The 15339-nt window shown below is 40.7% G+C and overlaps 2 protein-coding genes across 5 annotated transcripts in view; one reads left to right on the plus strand and one right to left on the minus strand.

Moving 5' to 3' along the window:
• Positions 1–949: 949 nt before the first annotated feature.
• Positions 950–10823, minus strand: hnrnpub (heterogeneous nuclear ribonucleoprotein Ub). 2 transcript variants are annotated; one of them, XM_044376560.1, is made up of 14 exons: positions 10232–10823; positions 8562–8676; positions 6331–6410; positions 5975–6114; positions 5764–5863; positions 4896–5008; positions 4447–4710; positions 4226–4345; positions 3985–4113; positions 3722–3890; positions 3291–3572; positions 2885–3156; positions 2611–2748; positions 950–2309 (listed from the first exon to the last, which is right to left on the minus strand). In XM_044376560.1, the coding sequence occupies exons 1-14, from the start codon at positions 10698–10700 to the stop codon at positions 2259–2261; spliced, it is 2442 nt and encodes an 813-aa protein (XP_044232495.1). In that variant the 5' UTR covers positions 10701–10823; the 3' UTR covers positions 950–2258. The 2 variants fall into 2 exon arrangements, with proteins under 2 accessions (XP_044232495.1, XP_044232496.1); XM_044376561.1 differs by lacking the exon at positions 10232–10823 and adding an exon at positions 9221–10166.
• A 163-nt stretch (positions 10824–10986) lies between these two features.
• The window catches only part of LOC122999559 (kinesin-like protein KIF26B), a 34064-nt gene continuing 29711 nt past the window's right edge, over positions 10987–15339 (plus strand). For all 3 annotated transcript variants that reach the window (XM_044376556.1, XM_044376557.1, XM_044376559.1), the window contains exons 1-2: positions 10987–14028; positions 14235–14594. In XM_044376556.1, coding sequence (XP_044232491.1) covers positions 13969–14028; positions 14235–14594 — 420 coding nt within the window. In that variant the 5' untranslated portion in view covers positions 10987–13968. The remainder of the gene's footprint in view (positions 14029–14234; positions 14595–15339) is intronic.

Consider the following 15339-nt stretch of genomic DNA (forward strand, 5'->3'; position numbering starts at 1 on the left):
TATACCAGCTTCTTTGACTTTTAATAGAGTTGAGACAAATTTAAAAAGAAAATACAATCCCAGATTTTTATAAACACAAATATCAAAAAACTGTCAGATAGAAAAGACAACAAATCTCAAAGCTTTTGCACTGTTGGTTTAATAATAAAAGACCTGATATACAACCTGCAACATAAAGCGATTAAAAAATATAGTGTCTGTCATTTTTATAGATTAGACTGTAAACTCAAAGCTTGCATTCTGCTAGATTTATGTATCCAGTACAATTAAAACAGGAGGGCAGAAACTCTCCAGACATTTAAATATAGTCGACAATTCATCACACAGCAGTACTCGGGCAAACTAACACTTTCTTAATCACAACACAGTATTACTTGGAAGTCAATTAATGTACATTCGTGCATGGTTGAAATAGTGGTGAAGTATTTACATGTTTAAATATCAGCATGGGCAGAAAATAAAGCAAAGAAAAACCAAAAAACAAAACAAAACAAAACAAAAAAAAACAATGGACACACACCAGTGTGTTCTGTATTAATGGTCTGTTTACCAGCTCTGATGTTGAAACACAAGCTGGGTGTCCTCTGCCAGGATAATGTGGTGTGGCACATTATGAGCTGTTAAATGAGGAGCTGCCATTATTGCCGGGCCACACAGTTACCAACATGAACTCCGGAGTGCCTTGAAATAATGTAACCATACCTTTAAAAAGGTGAAAAATAAAAAGTTTCTTCTCTTTCCTTCAGTCTGAAAAGGTTTTTTTTTGTTTGTTTTTATGAACAGTTGATGGTGTCGGTCGTGGGTGTATTGTGACACTGTGTAGCCCTTTTTGGTTTGCTGGTGAAAATGAGCAACCCCTGCCTGCTTTCAACCACTTTTGTGCTGAACTAGCATCATCAGAAATGTACTTTGTTGAAATAGTGGTGTTAATCTAATTTTTTTTCGACAACAACAAAAAAAAAAAAAGCAAAAAAATTTCAATTTTGTGGTTCTGACTTTTAATTGATCAGTGCTAGTTGTTTTCAGAAGTTTCTGCACTAAAGGAACCGTTGATAAAGACAATCCAAGAACCACACCTTCTCCTGAGAATCAAGCGTAGTCAGTGCCCTAATTTAATATATCTATATATATAAATTAAAACACTTATTTTAAAATAAATGCATTAAAAGGCATAATGTAGTACTAAAAAATGGCTTACTTATATCCTTAAAATGGCTTGGCCAAAATACTTTCCCAAAGCAATGTACATTAGAATAGCTGAAGAACTGGAAATGACGTATCAAAGACAGGACACTTGAGGGGAATACTTTACTAATGAGGTGTCAACTGGGGGCCAGTAGTGGGGCTGATGTCCTTATTGTTTGAAGTAGCAAACCAGGCCATCGCCCATTCAAAGGTCTTTTACACACCTTTGAACTGAATCAAAAGTCATAAGCCAGGAAGAGATGTAAAAAAGCCAACGAGTTGTTTATTGTAGGTCTATGGAGTTTAGGTTACAGGTTTGATAATGGGAACAAAAGACAAAAACTTTGCTGTAATTCATTTGCTTCAATTCAACTGTTTGACAGTCGACTCTATTGACAGTCTAACAATATTATCAGCTACCATGCTTCTCTCTAAGAAGCCACGGTTCCTTTCAATCATTACTGTTTCTTAAACTTCTCATACAAACTACGCAAAAACAAATATTTACAATTTGTAATTTAAAAAAAAAAAAAAGAAAAAAAGAAAGAAAAAGCACAGATAAAAATGCACAACCCTGACAAAAAAAAAAAAAAAGAAAAAAAAAATCTCTTAACATCTGCCAGACTGGCAAAATGTTTCTGGTTCCTGATATTACAAACATTAGATTTTTTTTTTTTTTTTTTTTTAAAAGCACGTCATTTAAAAGTGGTGAAAAAAAAAGGATAATATACAACAAAAGAGAAAAAAAACAAAACAAAAAAAAACAACAACAGATGATTGAATGACACTGAACCCACGTTGCACATGTGTGTATAGATATATATAAAGCTTCGATTACACTCAGGATGCCTGGTCTCCTCTCTGACGTGGAATGTTGTTTCTCCATATCGCTTTAGTCTCTGTTGGTTGGTGGGTTTTTAAATTTTTTTTTTCTCTTTTTTTTTTTAAAAAGTGGGTTCTAGGAAAACAAAAACAAACAAAAAAAAAAAAATCAAAAAACAGCGGGGTGGAGGGATGTTCCGTGGCTAGTGGTGGGTCTCAGTGTCGGCCACCAGTCCGTTAGAACAAGTGTCTTAATAATATCCAGGCTGATACTGCTGGCTCCACGGCTTCTGGTTCCAGAACTGCACAGGACACACAAGACATGCATAAGTTGACTTTGTGTTTATACTTAACAAGTTTTTAGATGATCTACCTTCAATATATTTTGCTTCTGTCAAAGTTATATTGCTCCAAAATACAGTTAAAAGCAGAGCTAATGTAAAAGTTTTCCCCTTGTCGTTGCATTCAGAGATGCTCTGACATCAAAGGCAAAACTCAAGAGTTTATAGCCTGTAAACTTATATTGTGACAGTGCAGAAAATCCACATCTTAAATTTTAGTGTGACATGCAAGTAGAGACATTTTTCCAGCAGCAGCATTTACCCCTTGCTGCCAGCTCTGGTTGAAGGCTTGGGCCTTGTCCATGCCGTTCCTGTTGCCAAAGTTGCCGCTATTCCTGTTGTTACCATAGTTGCCGTTCTTGTTGCCAAAGTTGCCACGGTTACCGCCTCTCTGCTGAAACTGTAGGCGCAGAAAGGCAAGGAAAATGATGACCATGAGGTTTCCCACAAGATCGATAGCATGTTGACATTTTAAGATAGTCAATGCTAGTTCAAAACGGGAGAACAGGATGTAAAGGCATCATTGTCAAACCCACCTGGTTGGGATGTCCCCTGTTTCCACCACGGCTCATGTTGCCTCCACCTCCTCTGCTCATGTTCCCCCTGTTCATTGGGCCGCCTCTGTTCATGTGTCCTCCTCTGGGGCCCATGTTACCCCTCATTGGTCCGCCCCTGGGGGATCCACCCAGGCTGGGAATGGGGCCGCCACCCCGGTTGAAGTTGCCACGGTTGGGGAAACCTCCTCTGAACGCTGGGGGAGGCAGGAAGCCACGAGGGGGGCGGTTGAAGCCACCGCGGGGGCCGGGGGCTGCAGACAGACCAGACATAGCACAAATTAAGATTGAACAGCCCTTTACCACAAGCCAGGCGGAGCACGCTCTAGCGCCGATGTGCCGTTCAGAGCTGTAATCATGTGTTCCCATGACTTCCTTCCAAACCTACCTCCTCTAAAGTTGCCTCTGTTCTGGAAGCCTCCACGGCCACCGCCTCTCTGTCCAAGTCCACCGCCGCCGCCGAACTGGTTCTTGCCTCCCCGGCCGCCGCCACGGATGCCGCCGCCTCTTTTTGGCGTTGTGCTTCCCTGGTTGGGCTTCTTCTCAGCGGGCAGAGCCGTCTTGCTTTCCTCTTTGTACTGTTCCAGCAGCTTGGCAGCGTCGTCCTTCTGAGTCTCGGCGAAGATGACCTCATTGAAGCTCTCTCCCTCCTCGGGCAGAGAGAAGAAGCCTGCGAGAGAAGGAAAACAAAACCAGAACATTAATGATGAAAACAGACAACCACATCTGGGGAAAAACTACATTCACGTATCCTCAAATAAGTCTTTGCTGTGTTAAGAACCAGTGACAAAGGGTTTTACATCTCTAAGATCTTTTTACCTTTCATTTTGAGGACAGCATGCTCAGGCACTTCTTTGCCATCACTCTCAACCTTCTTCTGGACTCTCTCCTTGAAATCATCATCAGAGGGAAGGACCACCACAGCCTTACGCTGGAAGCCTGCAAACAAGCACATCTTCCTCTTCTGGCCCGGGGCAGACAAGTTAGTCTGGAGGGAGGAGAAAGATAGCTCAGTTATACTGTGATTTAATATAGTTTATTTCACATATGTCATATCTGTATCATGCTGGTAAGTCACTTACATGATCGAGGATGTAGTTTCTCTTCTTGCGGGCAGCGATCTCAATGAACTTTCCCAAGAAAAGAGGTGCTCTCTGGGAGATGGCAGTCAGTTTTGTGATGTCCTTTGACTGGCGTTTCAGGCTGTTGATCTGTATTATGAATGAAATTGGATAAAAAGAATAAGATTGTTTGTCAAGATTTCTCAAGGCTACTGAATGTAACAGCTACTATAAAACACCACACAGCTGTATCACAACTGACCATCATCTTGTCCACAATGGTGTCACTGCCCAAGATGTAGTATTTGCCAGGGTTCTCCTGGACATGGTTCTTCACCCATGTAGTCTTCCCTGAGCCTGGCAGGCCGACCATCACTATGATCTATGCAATACGAAAAGAAAAAAGTCAAGACCATTGAAAAAGTTTACAAAGAGAGAAGTGCATGACTGATTAAAAGAATATCTGAACATGACTGTGCTTACCTCGCAGTCAGCCTTGGTCTGTGGCCCCTTGAGCCCTCGGACTCTGTCATCCACTGGGATCTGCTGCAGGAAGGTGTAGCCCTGGGGCTGAGGGAAGTACGGAGTCTCCATCTGGCCAAAGTTGAACTCTACGGCGCAGTTGTGGCAGATGACGTGGGGGAAAAGAGCCTGGCCGTTCAGGGAGTCCTTGCTGACCTGGAAAGCGACAGCTGGCTCCCCACCGTTCTTGGAGAAGGACAACACCAGGTCCTCACCCTCAAAGTCCTGAGCAAAGAAAGATGCAGTTAGTTTTTGTGCTAAAAACAATATGAAGAGAGGTTGCAGTTCATTGTCAGTTTGTAGTTGTTGTCACGCTTATTTTACAGAGAATAACTGGTTCCCTCATATTTAAGTTATCTCTGAATACATGCTTTAGGGCATTTTAAATTCTTAATCCGACTATGTCTTACAATAAGGCAGCAGATGACATCATTCTCCTCATAGGTTTCTCCAAAGTCCTCCGTTACACAGTTGGTGGTCTTCTTACCCTTCCCTGAGTACGCATAAGAATGCTCCTCCTCACCTAAACAATAATGGGAGAACACATTAACTGACAAATGCATAGTGACAGTTAACAGATGGTGATGATATTTCTGAATTACAACATCATGTCCCAATCACTTGGACTGTAATGGTGTGTGAATCATCCGTGTTGGCAGTAGGCCAGTTACCGTTACCATGATGCAGCCAGAACTGAAACTACTTCACATTAAATGTGTCATGCTGCTTATGAACCACTAGAGGGATCTCAGGACAGACTGGCTTTCAAAAAAAAAAAAAAAAAAAAAGGGAGGATGACACCAGCCTCAGTGTTTAATGTGAACTGATGTGGCTGTTCTTCAATGCAAATATGCACCCGTTGCAGTTTGGTTTGTCCAAGTTTTAATACAAAGGTTCACTTTCTTGCTGACATTAAATGAATGGAACGCACTGTTGAGTCAAGAAACTGTGCAGTGTTTGGAATGAATGAATTATAGCAAATGGCTGCGTTGGCTTGGCCATCATCAAAGAGGCAATGATACCCCATTAATGTGTCAGTCCTTAGACCAAAAAAAAGTCTCCTTAAAAAAAAAAAAAACCCTCGTTTTAACAGTGAACATCTGCATGTGTGATGTGACCAAGTATGAATCATTCTGGCGAACGCTGCAATGGGTTGATGGAAAGTCACTGTTGGACGCAACACTTCATACCAAGACATTAAATGCCTGAATGAAAACTGACAATAATACTGTTACAGAGACAAACTGTAGAGCTAAAGCAAGTATAAGAGACACTGACCAAGCAGCAGCGTGCCGGTAGCCAGGGACCAGCCGACCTGCACGTCATGGATGTCCATGTTCTTACTGGAAATGTGCTTCACTGGAATCTTTTCTGTAATCTGTTGACATTAAGGCAAAACACATGAAGTGAAATGGATTCTTTGAGAATGACTAACATGTAACTCACACAGTAAACTTATTAATGCGGTTAATCCTCGTTGTTATTGTACCTTCATCTCAAAGCAGGCTTTGCCTTTGTTCACACCATAAGTGGCCTTGCCTCCGGACCAGAGGTAAGCAAAACTCTCCATTGTGAGAGATGAGGCGCTGTAACGGTCCCGTGACACCTTAAAGTGCAGGTCGCAATTGTCTAAAGAAAAAAGGAAAAAAAAGACACTCAATAACTGCATCCATGCAAATATATCCATAACAATGTGAATATCAATATGTAGGTGTAATTTACATTATTGTTAGTTGTCATTTAACTCTTTTTGGACCTTGAATACAATTAACCTGGATAAATTGTAAAGAAAAGAAAAGAAAAAAAATCCATTGGTGTAGTCATTTGTCACATTAAACCACTTACAGGTATCCAGGCAGACTTTTGTGTCATCAAACTCCTCATCCTCTTCCTCCAGGGGTGGCACAGGAGACTTAAATGAGGCCCTGAAAAGAGAGCACATGCAGTCAATTGGAGGATTCACATCATTTCAGCTGCATGGGTACCACTTGCTGAAAAAAAAAGAAGAAATATAGGGGGGGGGAGAAGTAGGAAGACAGACTAGGGGAAACAATACAAAAAAAATAAACTGTAAAATTGGGCAAGCGAGCCTCCAAACTTTCTGGATAGTCAGCTTTATTGTGGGCCTTGGCAAACAACACTTACCTTGCAGTATCCAGTGAAATCTAAAATGTGAGAGATACACAGAAAAACAGCACCTCCGCTAGCCTTAGCATGCAAGGCTATCCATTGGTTAAAAAGTGATAATCAAACAGACCTCTCCCCTTTCAGATCAACGTGTGTTTATGGTCTCCAGGACTGCTGTGGGGTCAGTCGAATAGCGATAGTGGGTGTAGTTATATTTAACTTCCAGTATGTGGAATTCTAAATTAAAAAGGTCATGACTATCTCACACTGTACTGTGTAACTATATATCTATGCAGTACAAGTTGGCATGTTTAGCTGCCTGAAATGAGCAATCAGTGTACATAGAGCCACAGCAACTTACCAACTCTGTAGCTTGAGTTTAGGTACTTAAGTCTCTTGTGGGAAGTTTAAAAGGAACTAGTGAAATGTTAAGATTAAAAAAAAAAAATAAATAAAAAAAAGTTATATATATTTGTTTAAAGCACTGTGCCACCTGAGGCAGTCCAGTGGAATAGTGAAATTATTCAGTAGAAAGAAACAGACTGTGGGTTCATCACCCTCATTCTCATCTGCAGCAGTATTTACATCTCCCCAAGTCAAAAGACATCTGTCATGATATTTGTCCTCTAACAGCCTTGAGTGTTGTACAAATGGCTGCTGTGGGGAGATTTATGGTGGCTCTGTAGAACATTCTGTCTTAACTGGAGCATATGGTCAGTGCAGCCAGCCAGCGGGTCACACATACTGGCTGACGCTCTACAGGCCTGTGGCTGCCCAGGGGCCAACGATTTCACATAGGGTAGATTAATGCGGTGAAGTATTATAGGGGGGGAAAAAATGCGGTAATAGGAAAAACTGGACTTTCACTTGGAAATGAAAGGACGCTTTCAAAAAAAAAAAAAAAAAAAAAAAAAATTCTTGGCTTTCAGGAGGAAAAAAAAAAATACTTGAAAAAGAGGCAGCAATACTATCTTGTTCCAACACTCGTGAAGAATCCAAGGCTTTTCCAAAAAAAAAATTTTTTTTTTTAAAAAAAAAGGAAAAAAAAAAAAGCGATGCCCTCAAAAAAGTGATCCCATTTCCTGCCAGCTGATCCTTAAACTGTTAACAGCGCAATGAAAACAAAACACTGACCAAGAAGTAGGTACATGTATGCACACACACACACACGCACGCACACTCACATGCACACCATGCATGATGTCACCGGCACAGGGGTAGAAAAAGAGCCTTGTAAAACACACACGCACGCACGCAAGCACACACACTATGATGACATACACGCAAGACATGATACATGAGACAGAAATAGCATTTTGACGTCATACAACCAGTGAAATTAAAAACAAAACGAAAAGTAAAAATAAAAAAAAATAAAAAAAATAGACCATTGCGAGGCAAAACGATGGACGGTCAATAGCGAGTTCCTCCGTGGACGTTCCAAAACACTTTGGGAATTTTGCTATGTCCTTGTGTGCTACCCTGCAGCAATGGACCCCTCCTTCCACGCCTCTCAGCTATTCCTCCCCACCCTCCCTCCCTCCATTGAAAAGTGCACATCTGCTACTTTCCTCTGGGTTCTCTTTGAGCAGCCTTGATTCACCTTGAGGACACAACCGGCTTTTCCAAAACAATAAGTGGCATGAGGAACAGATGTGAAAATTCATAGAGACTTGATAGATGCACTTCTGCTACAGAATGCAGTCCTTAAAGACAATGTGAGTGGGCACTGTAAAAGGTAAATGGTAAGGTTCTTTAAGTAGACAGGGATGACCCTCAAAACATGTGTGAAAAGTAGGGTTATTAATAAATGGTATAATACTTGAAAATGAGGGTTTTCCTCTTGCTAGTTATAGGTGCATTGGCACTTAAAGCCAATACAGTTCAACAAAGCTATGGATGGCACTTCAGGGATGCTGAAGGCCATTTTTGCTCTGTCCCATCCTTACCAGCTGTATTTGTTCTCTTCAATAAATTCAAAGTAGCCCCTTCCATGTTCCTCCCGGCGTCTCTTAACACCCTTCTTATTCTTCTGATCAGCATTCGTGTCTTTGTCCGCATCCCCTTTGAAAATAGAACAAACATATAGAATGAGGTGCTCCTTTTTGTGTGAGAGAGAGGTCGGACTGGCAGTGGGGTTCTGGCCCACAAAGCCCGTTCATTAGTTACATAGTGTCGACCATATTTATCAATAATAAAAAAAAGGTAACTAAGAGGTAACACCTCATGAGTACACTTAAAAATACAATACAATCATACTCCATAAATTGTAACAGCTGTAATGACCAGATAGTAATTACAATGTAAGCTGGTCCAAATGAACAGTGAACAGTGTTTGCTGGGGCTGGGGGAAGAAAACAAGTCTCTGCAAAAATAATGGGGACATTAACCCTGCAATATAGGGCTTAGAATATATTGTTTTCAATAGGATTCAGAAATAAGTTTAATTAATTATGGGGCAAGTTTACTGTTGACTGGGACAAATGCATCATGCAAGGAAATGGAAAACCTACCAAGAACTGCACTGACCCCCTCCCCCTCCCCTTTCCATATCTTACCCTGAGTTACCTAAATGACTGGTTGTAAGTGCATATTTTCTATTGCTCACCTGGCGACATGAGTGTTTTTATTCAAACCACAGACAAACTAACCACGTGCTAGCTAGACAAGCAAGTTCAGCGCCTGCACAATCTTCCGCACCGCTTTACGTGAGCTGGTTCAGAGGTTCCCGGCCCTTATAAAGTCAACTACACTTCTATGTACACACACACGCAGTAGGTCACCGTTACTCCGTGTGTAGACCTTTAGCCCCAAGAAATTGAAAATGATACATTAAAATTGTATTTCTTTTTGAATTGCCAAATTGTCTCTTTTAGGCGTCGGTAGTAGCAGCGCACCAGTGACTGTAGGACACTCTTCAATCACTGCAGTAGTTATTTCCGACATTTCCCCTTATGCCAATTTTTTAGTGTGACTAGTATAACTAACTTTAAAGTATAACTAGCTAACAAATAACTTTCTTGGCGCACCTCCAACCGACCATTCGTAGCCAGACTTCAACATGGGAACCACTGAACTAGCCGACCAGCTAGCTAGCACCACAGACAAAGAAAATGACGTTAGCTGGCGAGCTAACATGCTAACCAGGCGCAACGAAAAGCCGTAACGTTGCATGAAGTAATCTACATGAATCGGTTATTCTCTACTTCCTTCACATGGAAACTGTAGCTAACGACATCCAGCAATGAAATAACTGTTCCTATGGTAACGCTAGTGGACTGGACTGTCGAATCTTAACGTTATAAAACGATTAACCGGTGCTAACGTTAATGTAGCTGGCCGGCTAACTCACGGTTTCGGTTTGTGGCTAAAGCTAGCCTAGTAAGGTCACGCCATGGCTGTATAATAAGATCTTCCGATCTTATTATACATCCATGGGTCACGCTATCTAGCGCTATCTTAGCTCATGGACGCTCTGTTGTGTGGTAACGCAGTCAGGTTAAAGTGACTCCCCGCCGGCTCCCTCCCGCGGCAGCATTAACGTTAAATATCAAAAACCGACACCCAGCCACAGTCCATCCAGCCAGTCACATTTTCATAACCACTCCGGTCGACTCACCCTCAGCAGCCTGCTCCACGGGCTCACCATCCTCCGTGTCTATTTTCTCCATGTCATCCACGTCTCCCTTGAGCATGGGATCCATCTCGTCGTCCTCATCCGCGTCCTCTTCCCCTTCACCCATCTCTTCGTCTTCGGCAGCGCCATCACCGTCGCCCCCGTTCTCAGGCTCCTCTTCCTCCTCTTCTTCCTCCTCCTCCTCCTCGTTGTTGGCCTCCATGCTCTCCTCTACCGGGCCCTCGCCCTCTTCTTCCTCTCCCATGCCCTCTTGGTCGGCGGCCTGTCCGAAACTTCCGTCCGCTGCAGCCTCTTGATCCAGCGGGGAGTCTCCGGCAAGGGCCTCCTCGTCCAGCGCGGCCTGCAGGCGGTCCATCAACTCGGCCTTCAGCCCCTTGTCCGAAAGATTACGCTTTTTCAGCTCGTCCTTCAGCTCGTTCACTTTCAGCTTTTTGACGTTAATTGAGCTCATCGTGAATGTGTGACGACAAAATGTATTAAATAAAAGTCACAAATACGACGACAAATAAATAACTGGACGCCCTTTGTTAACGGATGAAGCTCAAAACTGCGCCAAATGGCACCCGCTGTCCGACCAATCTTTTACCGGCAAAAGAGCCTGCGGTGTGGGGGAGGAGGATGACGTCTCCTACCGTAATTACTCACACAGCAGCGCAGCGCAGCTTATATAGCCCGCCGACCATCTGTCGCTGCCGTAATCACACAAAACAAATGCTCTGTTGTGGAAACGTTGGACAAAATGTGGAGGAAACATATTTATCACAAAGAAAACACACGATAACATTCTTTATTTGCAAAAAAGAAAGAAGCATAACATAATATGGCATAATCTGGCCCCCAATTAAAAGAGCCCCAAACAGCTATAGATTTATTATGATGTTTAGATATGAAAAACATTGAATTATGTTACCCTTCTTTCTAATTGTCCCCCGAAATGACTTACAAAAGGCCCCCAAGGCACTTAAAAAATATGCAACTGTATACTTCTACTTCAACTTAAGAGGAAAACATTGTACCGCTAATAATTTTCTGACAAATAAATGTTACTGGTTATGTTGCAGATTCGGATTTTATTCACAAAATATAACCAATAAAAACATGATGCATTATTATTCATTAAACTATCCAGCATTATTGAAAATTAAAAGCAAAAATTTGAATGCAGGATTTTTACTGTGCAGTATTACTCATTTTACTTAAGAAAACAGTTTTGAGTACTTCTTCTACCACTGCCAAAACCAGCATTCCCAGTTGGGGAAAGGGTGAAAATAAAGCAAGACAGTGTTCACTAAATCTGCCCCTGAGCATAATACATTTTGGGAGGGGATGAACGACAGAAGTATGCTCATGCTTCTGGCAAAAATCCCCTAAATTGACTGGTTCTGAAATGTGACTAATTGCTGTTTTTCTTAATCTACTCTGTAAATTGAAAGTGGAAGAAAAATTTGGGAGGTTTGGAGTGTAAGTTAGACAAAACATACAATATGATAAGTCAACTTGCAGTCTTGGACATGTTTTTGTATTATTTTCTGACATTTTACAGACCAAATGATTACTAGATCAATCTAAAATGTATTGATAATGAAATTAAACATTAGTTGCAGCCCTAATAATAACACACATACTGTATGTAGACTTTGTTGATAAAACTGCTGATAAAAACATGTTTTCTGACAGGTGTTATGACACTAAAACGTGCGTTAATGTTCATGTGGGCACATCAGTCATTACAGTGCTGCCTCTGAAAGGAATGCACATGTATAATTTAACATTAGAATAACCATATGGGCTAGGAATATGCTAAATAAATAATAACAATGTTATCAACCCTAATTAAGAAGGAGATAGTGGTCCATGTAGTATAAGTGCAAGTCCAAAATTTAGTTTGCATATACCCGATGGTAGGAGAGACCAGTCACTGTAGTCTCCATATTGTAAAAGTTGTGACTTCCAGGGGAGAATATAAACATATTGTATCATGGAGTTAGCTTATCGTTAAATCCATCCAACTTTCCACTACAGCTATACAAAGATATTTCTCTTTCATGCTTATTTTGTAAATATGAAATAGAATCAACAGCCTACCTTGTTTTTAACTGCTGCTTAAAAAGGCCAAACATTTCTTTGATGATGTATCTGCACATATTAATAACACGGAGGTTGGTGACTGCAAGGAAATTCCATATTCATAAATAAAAACCAACAAACAATTTCCAATTTTAGACTTTTTTCTTCCATTAATGTGGATTTTTTTAAAGTGTTGTTGAACAATCTGTGTAAAAGCAGAAAAAACTGCTACTTTTCTGGTAGACACGTGAAGCAACATTTGATGTTTTTTCAACTCGTTAGTTATTTTATTGATTCCATTGATTTTACACACACTCTGGAACTTTGCCATATCTGAAAAAATAACCCTTAATGTCTTTCTAATGACTCTGTCCTACACTTTAGCCACTACTGCCTGCTAATGGGCCTAATTGTTTAGACGCGCACTCAGAAATGATATTCAGTCTTTTCCAATACTGCATTTATACAGCGTTAATTTTCTTACCAATGTCCGTTTCCTGTATTGTCCGTTACTTCTAATAAGCTTTCAACATAAAGTTAAAACAAATACAGCCAAACTATATATCTGAGCATAGTCAAAAACTTTTTGCTTCTTTCCATCAGCAACATCTGTGATTACTGGCATGAACTTAAATGACCTGTGGCCAACCTGACCTTTACCATACAACCCCTAGTGCTCGGGAGGAATATTACATTTAACACAAATCAAATGCATGGCTCCCACAGTCTTCAAATCTAAAGAAAGAAGGTATTGAGTTGCATTATGGGAAATGTAGGATCCAGGGTTTCTGGAGCTCGACCCATACTAAGGATTAAAAGTCAGGCTTTCTTGGCCTCTGTTGCACCAAATTTGACCATTGTGTTTTTATTTCTGTCCCTTGTGAGTCTCCTAACTTTCTGGAAGTGAAATACTTAATTGTTGGAGTGCTCCTTTAACTTTTATATTATTATATATGTTGTTACTTTCTTGAGTTATAATTCTAAAAATGCTGTGTATGTGCAGACTTTTCCTCCATTTTGCATAAATTTGTTCTTATAATTCTCGCTTACTGCCAAAGGTGATCTCCAGTGCTACTTAACAGTAAATTCAGATGGCTCATGATAAGGAATATAATGACATCATGATGCAAAATGTCATCATGTTGGTTGCTGCAGTGATATAGAAGGATGCTACAGGAATTGCATGTCCCCTTGTACACATACAGGCTGGTTTATCTGAGTATTCCTGTTGCAAGAAGGTGCACAATACCATTACATAGCCTACAGTGTGAGGAACTATTATGTAAGAGAGAAATCATACCTGACAGGAAAGACATATTCGCTCAAATTACAACCATAAACTGCTCAACGCCTGATCCAATTGAATGTTTGTCTGAACACTTGCTCCTTACCGCCTCCCTGAGGAGCTTCTAATAAATAGCCGAGTAAATCCATGAGCGTCCTCCCGTGCGCTCACTCCTTCTCCTCCACTGTGCCACTGTCATCACTCCACCTCTGACATAGTGTCTCCAGCCTCTTAGTTGATTATATTCTTTATTTAAGCCTGCCATGAGTGAAGTATTTTTGTTTTATGTCCATGGAGCTTTGGCAAAATTATATAAAAGTGCACCCTGCCTTTGTTCGGATGTCCTTTTAAATATTAACAAGTTGTCATGTCATCTCTGACTCGGAGGGGAGAGAGATTTCCTGCCTCGGTCAGAGGAACACATTGGGTAAGTCAGATTTATTCATTAAGAGAAGAATTTGTTTAACATTTGTAACAATTTTTTGCTTTTTATAGACTTTTATATGATAATAATATTGTTGCACTGCTAGAAAAAAACATTTGGGTGTGGTTACAGTTGTCCACGTCGATTGATATCTAATTTCCCGCTGCCAAAGCCCACATACATCCTTCTTAAAATGATTTCTTTCTCAGAGCTCAGAAGTGCAGCATCACATTGAGTCCGCCGGCTTTTCTCCAAGTATTAAAGGGAAAGGCTGCGGCTGCCATCCCAAGGAGCGCCCCACTCCTGAGGGTGCCGGAGGGTCCAGGGGCGACCCACATCGGAATATGTGCCAGAGAGCAGACGCTGTCCCGTCCTACAAGTCTCTCCCTGGATCCTTAGGAGACCGTATCATGTCCTCTGGCGGTGGCACTCTATGTAGAGGCACTATGAATCCTGGCTTTGGGAGGGCTGATCGGAAAGTTGCGTGCTGTGAGAAGTGCTCAGCGACCCTTGTTGCTCTGAAGAAACAAGCTCTGAGCCTGGCTGTGCACCATCACTTCTCCTGCAAGGTCAGTAACCGTAATGATCTAATGAGAGAGGAGCTGGTCAGGGGTGTAGTGGACCATAAATGCAATCAAACCCAGTCTGCTCACTTTTAGGCTGAAACAAATCTTGATGGAGTAACATTTTATTGTCAAAATGGTGTTTGCCAAGTGTTGGCATCAAAAATCATTCAGGTAAACACATCTCGGGGATTTTCAGCAGGTGGTAGTATTGTGTAATAGTTGACAATATAATAAAAATACATAAATATGCCACTGCATATTCTTTATCTAACTATATGCGATGTAAAATCTTATTTTAATCACCCAAAATAATTGGATTCATGAGCTTGCTTAATTATTATTTTTTTTTATAACAAATAAGAACATTGAACAGAATATATATACAGTATATAATCTAGGTGAAACAATAAGTCATTTTTAAAATGAAAAGTAATTTTATTAAGCAAAAATGCCTTACATTTACTGTTTCTGAAATGTGACTATTTGCAGTTTTTCTTTGTCTGCTATATTGAAACTGGAAGGAAAATCTTTTGGGGTTGGAGTGCTGATCAGACAAAACATACAATATAATAAGTTGACTTGAGGTCTGGAAAATTGTGATACATTTTTTTCACTATTTTCTGATGTTTTACAGAAGAAATGAGTAATAGATCAATCTAGAAAAAAACATATTGTTAATGAAAATAATCATTATTTGCAGCCATAATGCTGTATAATCACACACATGTAGACTTTGTCGATAAAACTG

Source organism: Thunnus albacares, chromosome 16, assembly GCF_914725855.1.
Source record: "Thunnus albacares chromosome 16, fThuAlb1.1, whole genome shotgun sequence".
NCBI classification, from domain to species: Eukaryota; Metazoa; Chordata; class Actinopteri; order Scombriformes; family Scombridae; genus Thunnus; species Thunnus albacares.

Bases quoted from the DNA above. Each gene is read 5' to 3' on its own strand.
- hnrnpub (XM_044376560.1), bottom strand. From the start codon at position 10,700: ATGAGCTCAATTAACGTCAAAAAGCTGAAAGTGAACGAGCTGAAGGAC. The intron at 4,346-4,446 runs GTAAGCACAGTC...CGTATTGCATAG, and splicing joins AGACCAAGGCTGACTGCGAG to ATCATAGTGATGGTCGGCCT. The intron at 3,573-3,721 runs GTAAAAAGATCT...CTTCTCTCGCAG, and splicing joins TGCTGTCCTCAAAATGAAAG to GCTTCTTCTCTCTGCCCGAG.